This window comes from Empidonax traillii, unplaced genomic scaffold (genome assembly GCF_003031625.1).
Source record: "Empidonax traillii isolate 1590-97213 ecotype Southwest subspecies unplaced genomic scaffold, ASM303162v1 scaffold42:size1813164, whole genome shotgun sequence".
Classification (NCBI taxonomy): domain Eukaryota; kingdom Metazoa; phylum Chordata; class Aves; order Passeriformes; family Tyrannidae; genus Empidonax; species Empidonax traillii.
In genome coordinates, this window is record NW_020955235.1 from 1,060,948 (window position 1) to 1,073,110 (window position 12,163).

Genomic DNA, 12,163 nt, shown 5'->3' on the forward strand with positions numbered 1-12,163 from the left:
GCTAAGACCTATTTTGACTACTGGCACATCAAAACATTGGCGTGGTTTGTGAGTTGCTTACCTCTGCCTAATGCTGAATAATATTCTTCCCTAAATGTTTTCTTCTCTGTATATTGTAGAAAAGACGTAAATTTCGGGTGATAAGGGGAAAACGGAACAAAGACATGAATTTGTTTTCCTTGAGTATCTCGGTCTTTCTCAGGCCAAAGCCTTTTTTTAGATTGATTTCTTATTTTATTTTATATATCACTGTGTATACTGAAAACTTCTGAAGACCGTTTGGAAAGGCTGTTTCTACTGCATGTGACACTAGTTGAGAAATTCTGTGGACAGAGAAATGGCTACTCTGGATCATTTGAAACATGTGTTTACATTTTTTTCAACCTGTTGTTCCTCAATTTTTCCCAAGTTTCAAACAAGCAATATTCTCCTGATGGCAGCGTTCCTCACCAGGAACAGTTCAGACTTAAACTTTAAAACTTCGTTATAGCTTACCTTTAACTTTGAAATGTACAGTAAGATAAACTTTTAAAATACATTACAGGTTACAAGGGCACAGAAGCAATGTCGGTATGCACTAAAGGACATTGACTTCTGACTGACATAGTGCTCTCAAGAGTAAAAAAGATTTGATCATTATGGTTTCCTTCTCTCTAATGGGCCACTTATGGATCTGTGTTTGTTCTTTTCCTCAGATATTAGGATTAAAGAAGAGGATCCTGATCCAGAAGAGTGGCAGCTCAGTGGTGATTCTACACTGAATACCAATGATCTAACACATTTGAGAGTACAGGTTGTAGATGAGGAAGGGGACCAACCACACCAAGAGGGAAAAAGACTGCGACGAGTAGCATGCACATGTCCCAACTGCAAAGAAGGTGGTGGAAGGTATGTAATGTCCTATAATGCATATAATGATGAAAAACGAACAAAGGGTGAGGAAAAAAAGGAGCCTTTTTAAAAGCAGTTGTTTGCAATGAGAGGAAGCTAAAGGCTTATGCAAAAGAGCCTATGCAATAAAGGACTACCACTTTTATTTCTGGGTTTGCAGGTGGACAGGCAGATTATTCCATCCTTTCTGAGACTCCATTGAGATTAGTTGAAAAATCTGGAGCTAGTAAAACTGAGGGAGGTAGAACATTGCCCTAAATAATATGAAAATGAAATATTTTGGAATATGCACATCTGGGATTGGCTTCCTATCATATGTCAAGGACTTGATTAAATCCTGTGTTCCTGCATTTCCTCAACGATTGAGCATTTTTTCCCACAGTTTGATTGCTTTAGAGTGTTACAAAAATACAGTTATCCTAGTTTTCTTAGTCACTGATTGCCTAGGAAAAACAAGGTTTGTATAATAACTCTACGAAATTTTGAATTGTCCACTTGCTTTCAATCAAAGTTAATGGAGATTCAACTAACAAAGAGGTACTAAGTTCCAACTCATAAAACTTCAGGGTTGCATTGGAAGCCATGTTTTATTGTGCATCCCATTGAAGTATTATTCAGGTTTTTGTTATTATAAAGATTTTATTCTACTCCAAAACACTTCATTTTAAACATCTCAATTATGGATATAAGAGGGGAAGTGGGGTAGTAAGCTGCCTTTTGCAAGTGAAAATATTTGGGTGTGTTTGTTCTTGACAGAATTGTGCAGGGACTTCTTTCCAGTACACTAAAATTTTTACGTTTTGTTAATAGTTTCTTCTCTAAAATAGAAGTCTTTATGTATTTGGGAACTATAGTGCAAATTACTAAAATCTCTTTAAGGAACGTGTCCAGTGGCACTACGAGTTTAAATAGTACTGACTGAATTATGTCTATTGTCAAGTCTCTTGTGAATTCTTGCTGTATATCCTACATACCTTCCTTGCAAGCACAGAAAGGTAATATCTTAGGCAGCCATGCCAAGTGAGTATTAAGTGTTTAAGACAGAAACACTTTCATACATGTACATCACAAACAAAGCTAGTGAAAATATTTGCGCGTTATACAGCGTCTTTGTACATCAGCGTCCTTTTGTTAAATTTCTGTGGTTACTTCACTGCAACATGGCACAGACATTTCTAAGTCCTTGGTGAACTTTGGCTCTGCCTTGAAGATCTGCCAAAAGCACACCCTGGGTTGAGATTTGTTTTAGTTAGGGAAAAAACTCTGAAAATGTGAACTGCACTGCCTGTACTCTTAGGAAAGAGAGATTTCACGTTTCATCTTTCACATGATCTATTCCAAACTACAGTGGCTTTAATTTTGAAATTTTGTACCGCAAAATCCTCTTCCTCCTGAGTGGAGTTGCTCTAACACAAAATAGTTGAAGCCCAAGAGGGAATGTTTTTGAGAGATGGTTTTGATGAAGTCTGGAGAAGGGTGTAGTCTGATTGAAACTCAGATGTGCAAAGCTCGGATGAGAGATAGCAACTAGGACAGAGTTTAGTTAGGTGAGAATCTGAAATCCACTGTAAAGGAGGACCTGGACACATCAAGTATACAAAACAACTAGGAAAAGTAGGACAAGGAGACAGGATGTGAGAGGAATTAGAACTGGAATGGAATGAAGGAGACAGTGGTAGGGAAACAGAAAAAGAGTGAACGTGCTTACAGTTGCTAGAGCAACTTTAGAATTCCTTTAGAGTCTAGGAAAAAGAAGTAAGCCCACTTGGAGGAATTTTTGAGAGCTGATCATGTTCTGTAGCTGCTACAGTTACTTGTTTATCTCTAGTGCTGTGATTCTGAGTTTTGTCTTTCAACTCTGCTAATGACTTGCAGAGTTTTGGATTATAGGACATTTGCTTTTGTAAATGAATTCCAATAGCATTCACAATTCTTAAAATTATGTTAAAGATACAAATTGAAAATTGAGCAAATGGTGACGTTAAGATATCCTGGGCAGCTTTAATCCCTTGTGCATATACATTATCACTTAATTTCTAATTACATGAGTGCATACTATTTTTTTCATATTAGCCCAGTGCCATTCAGTGAATGGGATGGATGATGCACAGGGAGTAAGTGAATCAGGGCTGTGTAGTGATTGTCACCTGCTTCACTTATTGCAGAAATTGGGAGGCGTTTAGGGAATGAGATACAGGACTGCAACAACAGGGCTCTGAAGTTTTGGAGCTTTTTGTCTATCCGCCCCACCTTGTCCACTGCAGAAGTACTGAATTCATTCCTGTAAAGAAGTCCATTGAGCTGAATTGTGAACATCTACAGTACTATAAGAAAATATGCTTCTGCTGTATTGAACTTGACACCTCAAGCTGGTGGGTGTTTGACAGTTTTGGCCTTAATCTCTTTCTGCCTCTTATCTGGATGTACAAAGTGATTGTACTAGTTCAAGTTCACTACACAGGTGTGTTACAAGATGATAAATCCACTAATGTTTGTGAATTGCTTAGACACTGTGAGTGAGTATTGTCAGTACCCATGGTGAGGAAAAAAAACCCTGGAGAAATGAATAAGTCTGTATTTAACATAGCACTTGAATAGTATGTTACTAGTAAGACAAGAAAAGCGCATTAAATTGGTATGAAAAAATAGTATTTAACTCAATTAATATTATTGCTCCTATGCACCAAAGGAGTAGGAAAAGGTTTGTACATGGCTTCATGTGCAGACTTCATCCTAATTTCATCTATTGTGTAGCCTTAGTTTTTGTATTTCTTGCATTTTGTATTTTCTGAATGCAAAAGGGGAGTTGAGAGATTCTTTCTGGGTTTTGTTGTTGGCTTCTTGGGATTTTTTTTGACTCATGGTAGACGAATTGGGACTACATTGCAGTCTTCAGATTTGTACCAGTTCTTTGAAATGGGAAGCCACAATTATCTTTACCTTACTTGGCAGGAGGAAAGGTAGGAAAGGAGGAGGATGATGTATTAGATTTGTAAATCACCATTATATAACAAGCTTATGTAGTAAGTGGGGAGAGAGAGAGACATAAAGGATGACTCTGATTTCAAACAGGCTGTATTAGGCTTCCAGGTAGGGTGTCTGAACTTGGGTAGCAAGTGCAGCCTCTTTTCAGTTACATCTAGAGATTTCACCCTCCTCTCAATTTACATCTGGAATTACATTCAGATATAACTACTTCTGTCTGGATCTGTAGAGGAACAATGCTTCTGAGTATGATTTCAGGTATGTAACTCAAATACACATTCTTAAAATAACTAAAAAGTGTATGTTTTGCCTTTGAAATACTTGATGTTCTTCCTGGAAATACTGCTGAACATGAAGTCTAGTTTCTCAGTGAATGAAGGTGTTTCCTGCTGAAATGGTTGCAGTTTGTCTGGTTACTGAGCAACTTTGTTTCCAATATCTGTAAAGCTAAAATGTGCTATGAAAATACTTAAATATTAATTGATTTTAAGACTCTGGTCGAGGAGTAGGCCTGAGTCACATCCTTTTACTCAGTGATGATGGTTATTGGCCAGTGCAGCAAGAAAGGCCTCTTAGCATGATGTGTTAGGGCATAGTGCCAGACTGTCACAGCTGCGAAGTGTCCAGATGGAATTTGGCTCGTATCCTGTGAGTTTAGAGCACACATGAAGCAAACATGCAGATGCCTATATGGAGCTGTATAGAATAAATACACTTAGTTACTAATTCACAGTAGTCATGTGGATTTCATTCTGTGGATCCCTAACTTTGGATCCGTCATTTTGAACTTGGGAATCTGCTAAGGAATTCTGTCACCAATTAGGTGAGGTGTTTAGAACTACGTATTCTACACCACCTATGCACAGTGAGCTGATCATGAGTTGAACCTTGGTTTCCTTCAGTCTAGACTAAAGGTGCAATGAAACAACTTCAAATTATTGACTTAGGAATCTTAAAATTATTCTAAGGGAATTTTGATGTGATTTCATTTAGTTTAGATTCTGTATCATGCCAAGTTATGAAATCTTAGTACTGATGACTGTGGAAAGGAAGACTATGGTATATTTGGAGATGGTGTGAGAATGAAATATTCTATATACAGGAATACATTCTCAAATGCAGAAATATATTTTGTTTTACTACGTACAGGCTGAGCACTTCTTAGGGTTACATGGAGTTGGATAGGCAATTAAAGACACAGAATAGTGGAATCTTGTGGAGAATTCTTTGTTTCCAAGACTGCATAATGGAGAGGAGCCCTTGCTGTTCCTTTGCCTTGCACTGCAATTGCCAAATGCATTTAACCACCGAACAAGAGGACTTAAAGAGCTGTCTAGAACTGAGTTGTTAGATAAAGGTGAATGTAGATCCTGAGAACGGTGGAACTGGTTACAGTGAGGCAAATGGAGGAAAGCAGAAAATTTCGTCCTTGGAGTCTGGGAAGCTGGGTGTGTTGGGCCGATAGATGAATGCCACTGGAACTGTTACAGGTGCAGTGAGTTTTGTGTGGTAGCCTAGCCATCTGTAGAGGATGAGAAACTAGAAAAGAAGAGGAACTATCTAAAGACATTTTGCTAAATGCCTTTGAGACTGACTGAATGTTCAATACTTGTGAGTATTGAGCTTTTGTGTAGGTGGCATATAATGCCTGATGTTACAGTTAATTTTGGTTTTTAATCTTGGTTTGCGGGAAGGCCATGGAAGAGTGTAAACCTGACAGTTTAGATTTAGCAAAGGTTGCCAAAAATGGATGTTTCAGCTGAGGTAGGAGATGTAAAAAAAGGCAATATTTGTCCCACCCAAAAGAATTGGTGATCTTTCAGGACATTTGAAATAGGAAAATCTAGGTGAAAATACTATTGCCAAACTGCTAATGACGGAAGAGCTTATGATGTCAGGTCAGATGTCAGAGAATTTTTTGCATGAAATTTATAAATAAGCTGAATAAAATAGGCAGATGAACTTTCTTTGAGGCTGAGGATTGAATGGTAGCAATAAACCCAACAAAATTAGATAGATAAGCAGAATCTCTTCCGTCACTGTGTCTATAGGTTAACATGATTCTCCTGCGACAACAGCAGGGTCAAAAGCCTTCTGGCCTCTGCTTTTACTGCCATTGAATTTGTTCTGAAGTCAAAATTTATGTTGTCATGCCAAATAATTAGTAGGTTAAAGTGATACTTTTTTTCTTCTGAGACAAAGTGACTAATGAAGTACTATTAAGATTGCTCTATATTGAGAATTCTTGAAAACATTTTCTAGGACTTGATGAGATCTTATCTCCTTACTTTTCTGGGCTGTCTGGAATGTTTTAGGTAGATATGTGCTTAGGTTGGAATTCCCTTTAAATGCTGTAAGTTAATTTCTGTTCGTGTTCAGAAATGCTTGCTGCAATTACTAGGTCCTTGAAGTGTGTATGCTCTTTACCCTGAACCCTCATTAGACATAAACCGTAATTGTTCTGAATGCAGGGATGAGAATCGAGGTTTAACAGTTACTTGTCACATCCTTCAGCCACTGGACAGTTAAACAGAAGCTTAGCACACGATTTAAGGAAAAAAAATTGACCTGGGGAGGCAACTGAAAATTGTATAATCAGTCATGGAGGATGGAGCACCCAAGACTGTGATTTCAGAATCCACTTAAGACGTTCTAAGCTAACGTTGCTGATGAATAAGGTGGCCTGATGCTTGGCTGCATTTTCTAATCTCCTCCCTTGTACCAGCACTTACCATTCATATAGCTGCGTTGTCAGCCAGGCCTGTTCCCTCAAGTGCCCCTTTCAGCTGTAGCAAACACTTAAATTGACTAAAATCAATCATGATGCCCTGCACTGGCCAGACTGATCTCTTTCTCTAGGTCTTCAGAGGCTCTTATCTCTCTGGGGATTTTATTAAAAAAAAATTAGACTTTTGTGTCAGGTGCTTCCCCTGAATCAATCATCTACCATTTCAGTGAGGCAGCATCTTAAAATAATCATCAAGCTGACTCGGCTGAGTTACAGTATTTGTGAATTCTGTGTTCATTGTGATGGATTTTTATGTTCTTTTTCTGAAATATGAAAGAATTAATTTAAATGTCAGCAAGATCAGCTTCCACACCTTTTAGTGAAAATACTCCCATGATTATGCTTGTCTTCAAACCTCAGACAGCTTCTCAGATTTCCCCAAGATGCCAGAAGTCCCATCTGTTCTCTTCCCAGTTGCCAAAATCTCCAGTGTCCATTTTGGCAGTTGCAGTAATTTGTGTTTTTCCTTGCCTAAACTATCTTTGGTATGGTAAAAATTGAAACCGGGAGAAATTTAAAATATAGGCACTTCAGCATCACAGCGGTAGGAACTGCTGTAATGACTGTATTTCCAACTTCATACACATGTATGCTTCCTAAAGATTACACTTCTGTCACGTAAATTTTACACACAGTTGAAAGTGAATTTATAGTTCACTGCAGAGTTGGGATAGCGTCATAGGATTTATTTTCAGCTTCTTCTGGAGTGTACTGGACTTGGATTGTATTTGAAACAAAAACTGAAAGCTGCTCATATTGGTTTGCAGATCTGTTGTGGTATGTGTAGCACTGTGTGTATAGCCGGTATTTAGGAGGAAGGTATTAGAATGAATAACTTTTTTATTGTTTTTTTCAACGCAGAGGCTCCAACTTGGGAAAAAAGAAGCAACACATTTGTCACATACCAGGGTGTGGCAAAGTATATGGGAAAACTTCACATTTGAGAGCTCATCTCCGCTGGCATTCTGGAGAGCGTCCATTTGTTTGTAACTGGATGTTCTGCGGCAAGAGGTTCACTCGCAGTGATGAGCTTCAGCGACACCGAAGAACGCACACAGGTTTCAGTCTTTGATTCTGGGGTATTAAACTACAGGAGTGTTATCAAGAGGGCTTTGATAAATAACTTTAAAGAGGAGAACATATCTTTGAATTGGATTGATTTTAATGCAGTGTGACTTTTCTAAAATCAGCTAGTAGTTATTGCTGTTAATACACTTTGGAATCTTTGGTAGGTCTGAGGAGAAAGCAGCTACCTCTTGATTCGGAACTGACATTTAAGCTAATGCTTAATATAGCTTAATCAGAATACTTTGATTCAGGTTCAGCAGTGCATGTCATTGTTTGAACCAGATAAGAACTTTTGTTCCAGCTCAAAACTTCAATAATTTTCCATCATTTTAAAAAAGAAAAATAAAAATCGAGGACTAGATGGCCAGGAGATAAGATATCATTCACAAAATCAAGGAAGAGCATGTGATGGTAGAACCCATATTTGCATTCTACAGGATGCTTACCTTTTAAGATTATAGTATTTGAAAAAAAAAACATGACCATAGATAATTATTTATGTGCTTATCAGCATTTGCATTGCCTAGAAAAATGTCTATGCAATGTCTAATAAAAGCACACTGTTAAGTCCACAGACATCTTGGATGCTTGAACCCAATCTGGGATGTTACAGTTTGTCTGGATGGACAAACAGGTATGGCTTTAAAAAAAAAACAAGTTGAATGGTCCAGGTCAGAGGATATGGTTAATGGCTCCTGGTGTACCTGCATACCAGTAAAAAGTAGAGAACTGCAGGGATCCATCCTCTGACCTGTTTTAACATCTTTATCACTGACCTGAGGAGTCATCAGAGTTCACTCTTAGCTCTGTGGATGAGCCCAAACTGGGGCAACCAGTCAATGCATTTACTGCAAGGCTGCTATTCAGAGGGATTGAGGCTGAAGGAATGGGCTGATGGGAACCTGAGGAAATTCAGTGAGGATAATTGGAAAGTACTGCACCTGGGATGAAATCAGCCTTTACAGCAACACAGGGTAAGCATGAAGAGTTGGGAAACAATTCTACTGAAAAGTACCTGGAAGTCTTGATAGACAACTGGAATGTGAGCAAGAGCCAGGAGCAAAGATGGCCAGGGCTGTATTAACAGAGGCAAAGACAGGGAAGTGATTATCCCCTTCTCATCACTGGTTGGACTGCATCTAGAATATGGCATCTAGTGTTCAGCACCCAGTATAAGAAAGACATTGATGACATGACTGAATTCACTAATGGGTGACCAAGATGATCAGGAAGCAGAAGCATTTGCCTTATGAGGAGGAGGCTGTGGGAACTTGGCTTATTAGATGCACAAAAAGAACAGTAATGGCAGGGGGGAGCTTAGTAGCAAGCTTCTAGTATCTGCAAAGGCTACCATTAAGACAAAGCAAACTTTCCCTGCTGGTGCATTGATTGGAGGATGAGAGACAACAGATATATGTTGAAACTAGAAAGATTCAGACCAACTATAAACAAAACCTTTTCCTAATAGGAATAGCCAGGCACTGCAGGAGGATGCCCATAGAGTTTCTGTACTCTCCATCCTTAAAGGTTTTCAACAAAACTGGATAAATTCCTCAGCAACCAGATCTGCCTTGTAGGTGACTCTGCTTAGAAAGAGATCAGAATAAAGACATTTAGAGGTCCCTTCAAACCTGAATTACTCTGTGATCTTCTTTGTAAGTCCTAAGTGAGATATTGCTGGAGGTGATAGTCTTCCATGTCCATCATTTTGTAGGTTTTGTTCTCCTTCTAAAAGTTATTTATTGGTAATAGTTGCAATGAAACTTAGTAGCCTGAGGATATGAGATGGCAATATTCTTTACATGCCTGAAGGATCTCCCCATACCTGGTGAGACACAAAAAAATAAATGAGTTCCTATAAAGGATTTGTATGGGTGTGTAGAAATTTAACACACATGTTGGATCACTTTCTTCAGTATAGAATTCTGACTCTTAAAGGCAGTAAGTTGTTCCAGTTTTTTGTGTATGTGTGATATTTTTAATGTTCCTGAATGTTTTTTTTTTTCTTATCTTCTGTGACAGGTGAGAAGAAATTTGTCTGTCCAGAATGTTCAAAACGCTTCATGAGAAGTGACCACCTTGCCAAACACATTAAAACACATCAGAATAAAAAAGGTATTCACTCCAGCAGTACAGTGCTGGCATCAGTAGAAGCAACACCTGACGATACTTTGATTACTGCAGGAGGAACAACACTTATCCTTGCAAATATTCAACAAGGTTCTGTTTCAGGAATAGGAACTGTTAATACATCTGGCACCAGCAATCAGGATATTCTTACCAACACTGAAATACCTTTACAGCTTGTCACAGTTTCGGGAAACGAGACAATGGAGTAAATATTACACAAGATACCTATTAATTGTGGTTATTTTTATACAGTAGTGAGAAGAATATTGTTCCTAAGTTCTTAGATATCTTTTTATTGATGTGCAAAAATTTTTGGATTGACAGTAACTTGGTTATACATGACACTGAAATGCCTTACTTTGTATGATATTCCATAGTATATTAAAATGGTAAAATTGCATGGGTTTTGTAGGTACTTTTGGAATCTAGAAGAGATGAAATTTTACCAAGTTATATTAAAAAAAAAAAAAAAAAAAGAATTTAACGATGGAAATGGTAGTCTAACCAAATGCATCAATCCTGTGTGGTTTAGTGTAAAAAAAATGAGAACATGTTGGTATTTATCTATTGTAAGATAAAAGAAGTTGATGGGTGAAAAGAAATCACATTATGATAAAAGAAATTTTGTAATTTTCTTGATGACTGGAATTTTTATTATGCATAACTGACAAATCAAGTTTCCAAGCAAATGTTACATAGTGTAGGCTTTACTTAGCTCATCAACTTGTCATTTTGAAGCTAATTATTTTAATTAGGTTAACTATGTACAATATTTTAAGCATTACTCTTGTAAGATTTTGAAAACTACATTTTAACATGGAACTCTAGGGATAGTCACCTTTTAAATCCTATTGAAAAGCCATGTTTAAGATTTAATTTGCCAAAATGATGTCTTGTTAATATTCTTTCAATAACCAAGGTGGGCAATATAACCAATGTTTAAAAAGCTTAAAATGTTAAGAAAAATAAATATGTATAGGTTGAGGCATTTGGGTGGTAAGGCAAATGTTATAGTGAAGTATATCCCTTCTTTTGAACATTGGAGGACCAAAAATAAGGTGTATTGCGTCTCAGCAGTGATTTTTTTTCAAATCTTTTTCCAAAAAAACATGTGTCTCCCAGGGCCTTAAAAGCCATCTTGTAAATTACCAGTAAAGTATAACATATGCAAATACAACAGAAAAATCACTTCCATATTGACAGTACTCCCAAACATATGGATATAGTCATAGTGAACTAGGGGGTTTATGAGGTTTTTATTTGTTTGTTGTTTAGTTTTTGGTTAGTCAATCTGCATTTAAATATCAGCCATCTTTCCTTTTTTGCTTCTTCCCTTAAAAATTGTATGTATCCAGTACATTTAACTGATAAACATATATGTTTTTTATTATGCTGAATTTTCTTTTTATTTTTTAATTACTGTTTATATTTTCAATTATAGAAAATGTACAAAATGAAGTTATATAGCCAGTCTGTAAGTGCTATACCATTTTCAAAAAATGTACAACAATAATTACTGCAGTTCACCTATTTACAAACATTTGGAAATCTATTCATTTGTTATTCTTAAAACCACCTCAAATTTAAAGGCTACCTTATTGTACGTTTAAAGTGTATTATAACAGTGTGGTAGTTAATAAAACACTATTTTTTTTTCTTTTGACATGAGTTTACTGTGCTTCTTGTTAACTAACAAGGTGTAATTTCATAATGCATCCTGATAGCCTGACGTGTTTTATTTTGTGCTAGGTGGTGGAAAGTAGAAGAGGTGTTTCCTTTCCCTATAGGCATAGAGATGGTAATACACCACCTCCTGGCTCCAAAAAAAACCCCATGTACATGTGCATGGACGTGAATGTACTACGTGCTGTGTTGGTGTGGTGGTAACATTTTGACCTTTTGCTGAGCAGGGCATGAAGGACACGTTGGCCCTATCCTAGAGGTTGCGTCTAAGTCCTCTGACACATGCTATAATGCAGAGAGTTCTGATAAGGAACTGTGACTGAAGGAGAACTGTGAGTTAATTAAAGAGAGTGATGATTGTATGTGATCCTCTAATGAAAGTGAAAAGCATTTATTTGTGCAGTCTGAATTTATTTTAATAAAATGAAAGGGTGAAATTGGTTGGGAAGTCAAAGAGCGGGCAGCAGGTTGTGAGAGAAGACAGTTTTGCTCAGACTTCAGTGTTCCACGGATGTTGTCAATATATTAACATACTCCGAATTCACTTCCTTTAGGCAGGTGAATGGGCTTGGTTTCTAAAAGCTGTTATAGTTCACAGACCACGTTAGTATATTTCTA

At 37.3% G+C, this 12,163-nt stretch overlaps 1 protein-coding gene across 2 annotated transcripts in view; it reads left to right on the forward strand.

Annotated features, from left to right (window-relative positions):
- The window catches only part of SP3 (Sp3 transcription factor), a 34,587-nt gene extending 23,062 nt beyond the window's left edge, over positions 1–11,525 (forward strand). For both annotated transcript variants that reach the window (XM_027878483.1, XM_027878484.1), the window contains 3 exons: positions 696–888; positions 7,526–7,722; positions 9,755–11,525. In XM_027878483.1, coding sequence (XP_027734284.1) covers positions 696–888; positions 7,526–7,722; positions 9,755–10,071 — 707 coding nt within the window. In that variant the 3' untranslated portion in view covers positions 10,072–11,525. The remainder of the gene's footprint in view (positions 1–695; positions 889–7,525; positions 7,723–9,754) is intronic.
- The last annotated feature ends 638 nt before the right edge of the window (positions 11,526–12,163 follow it).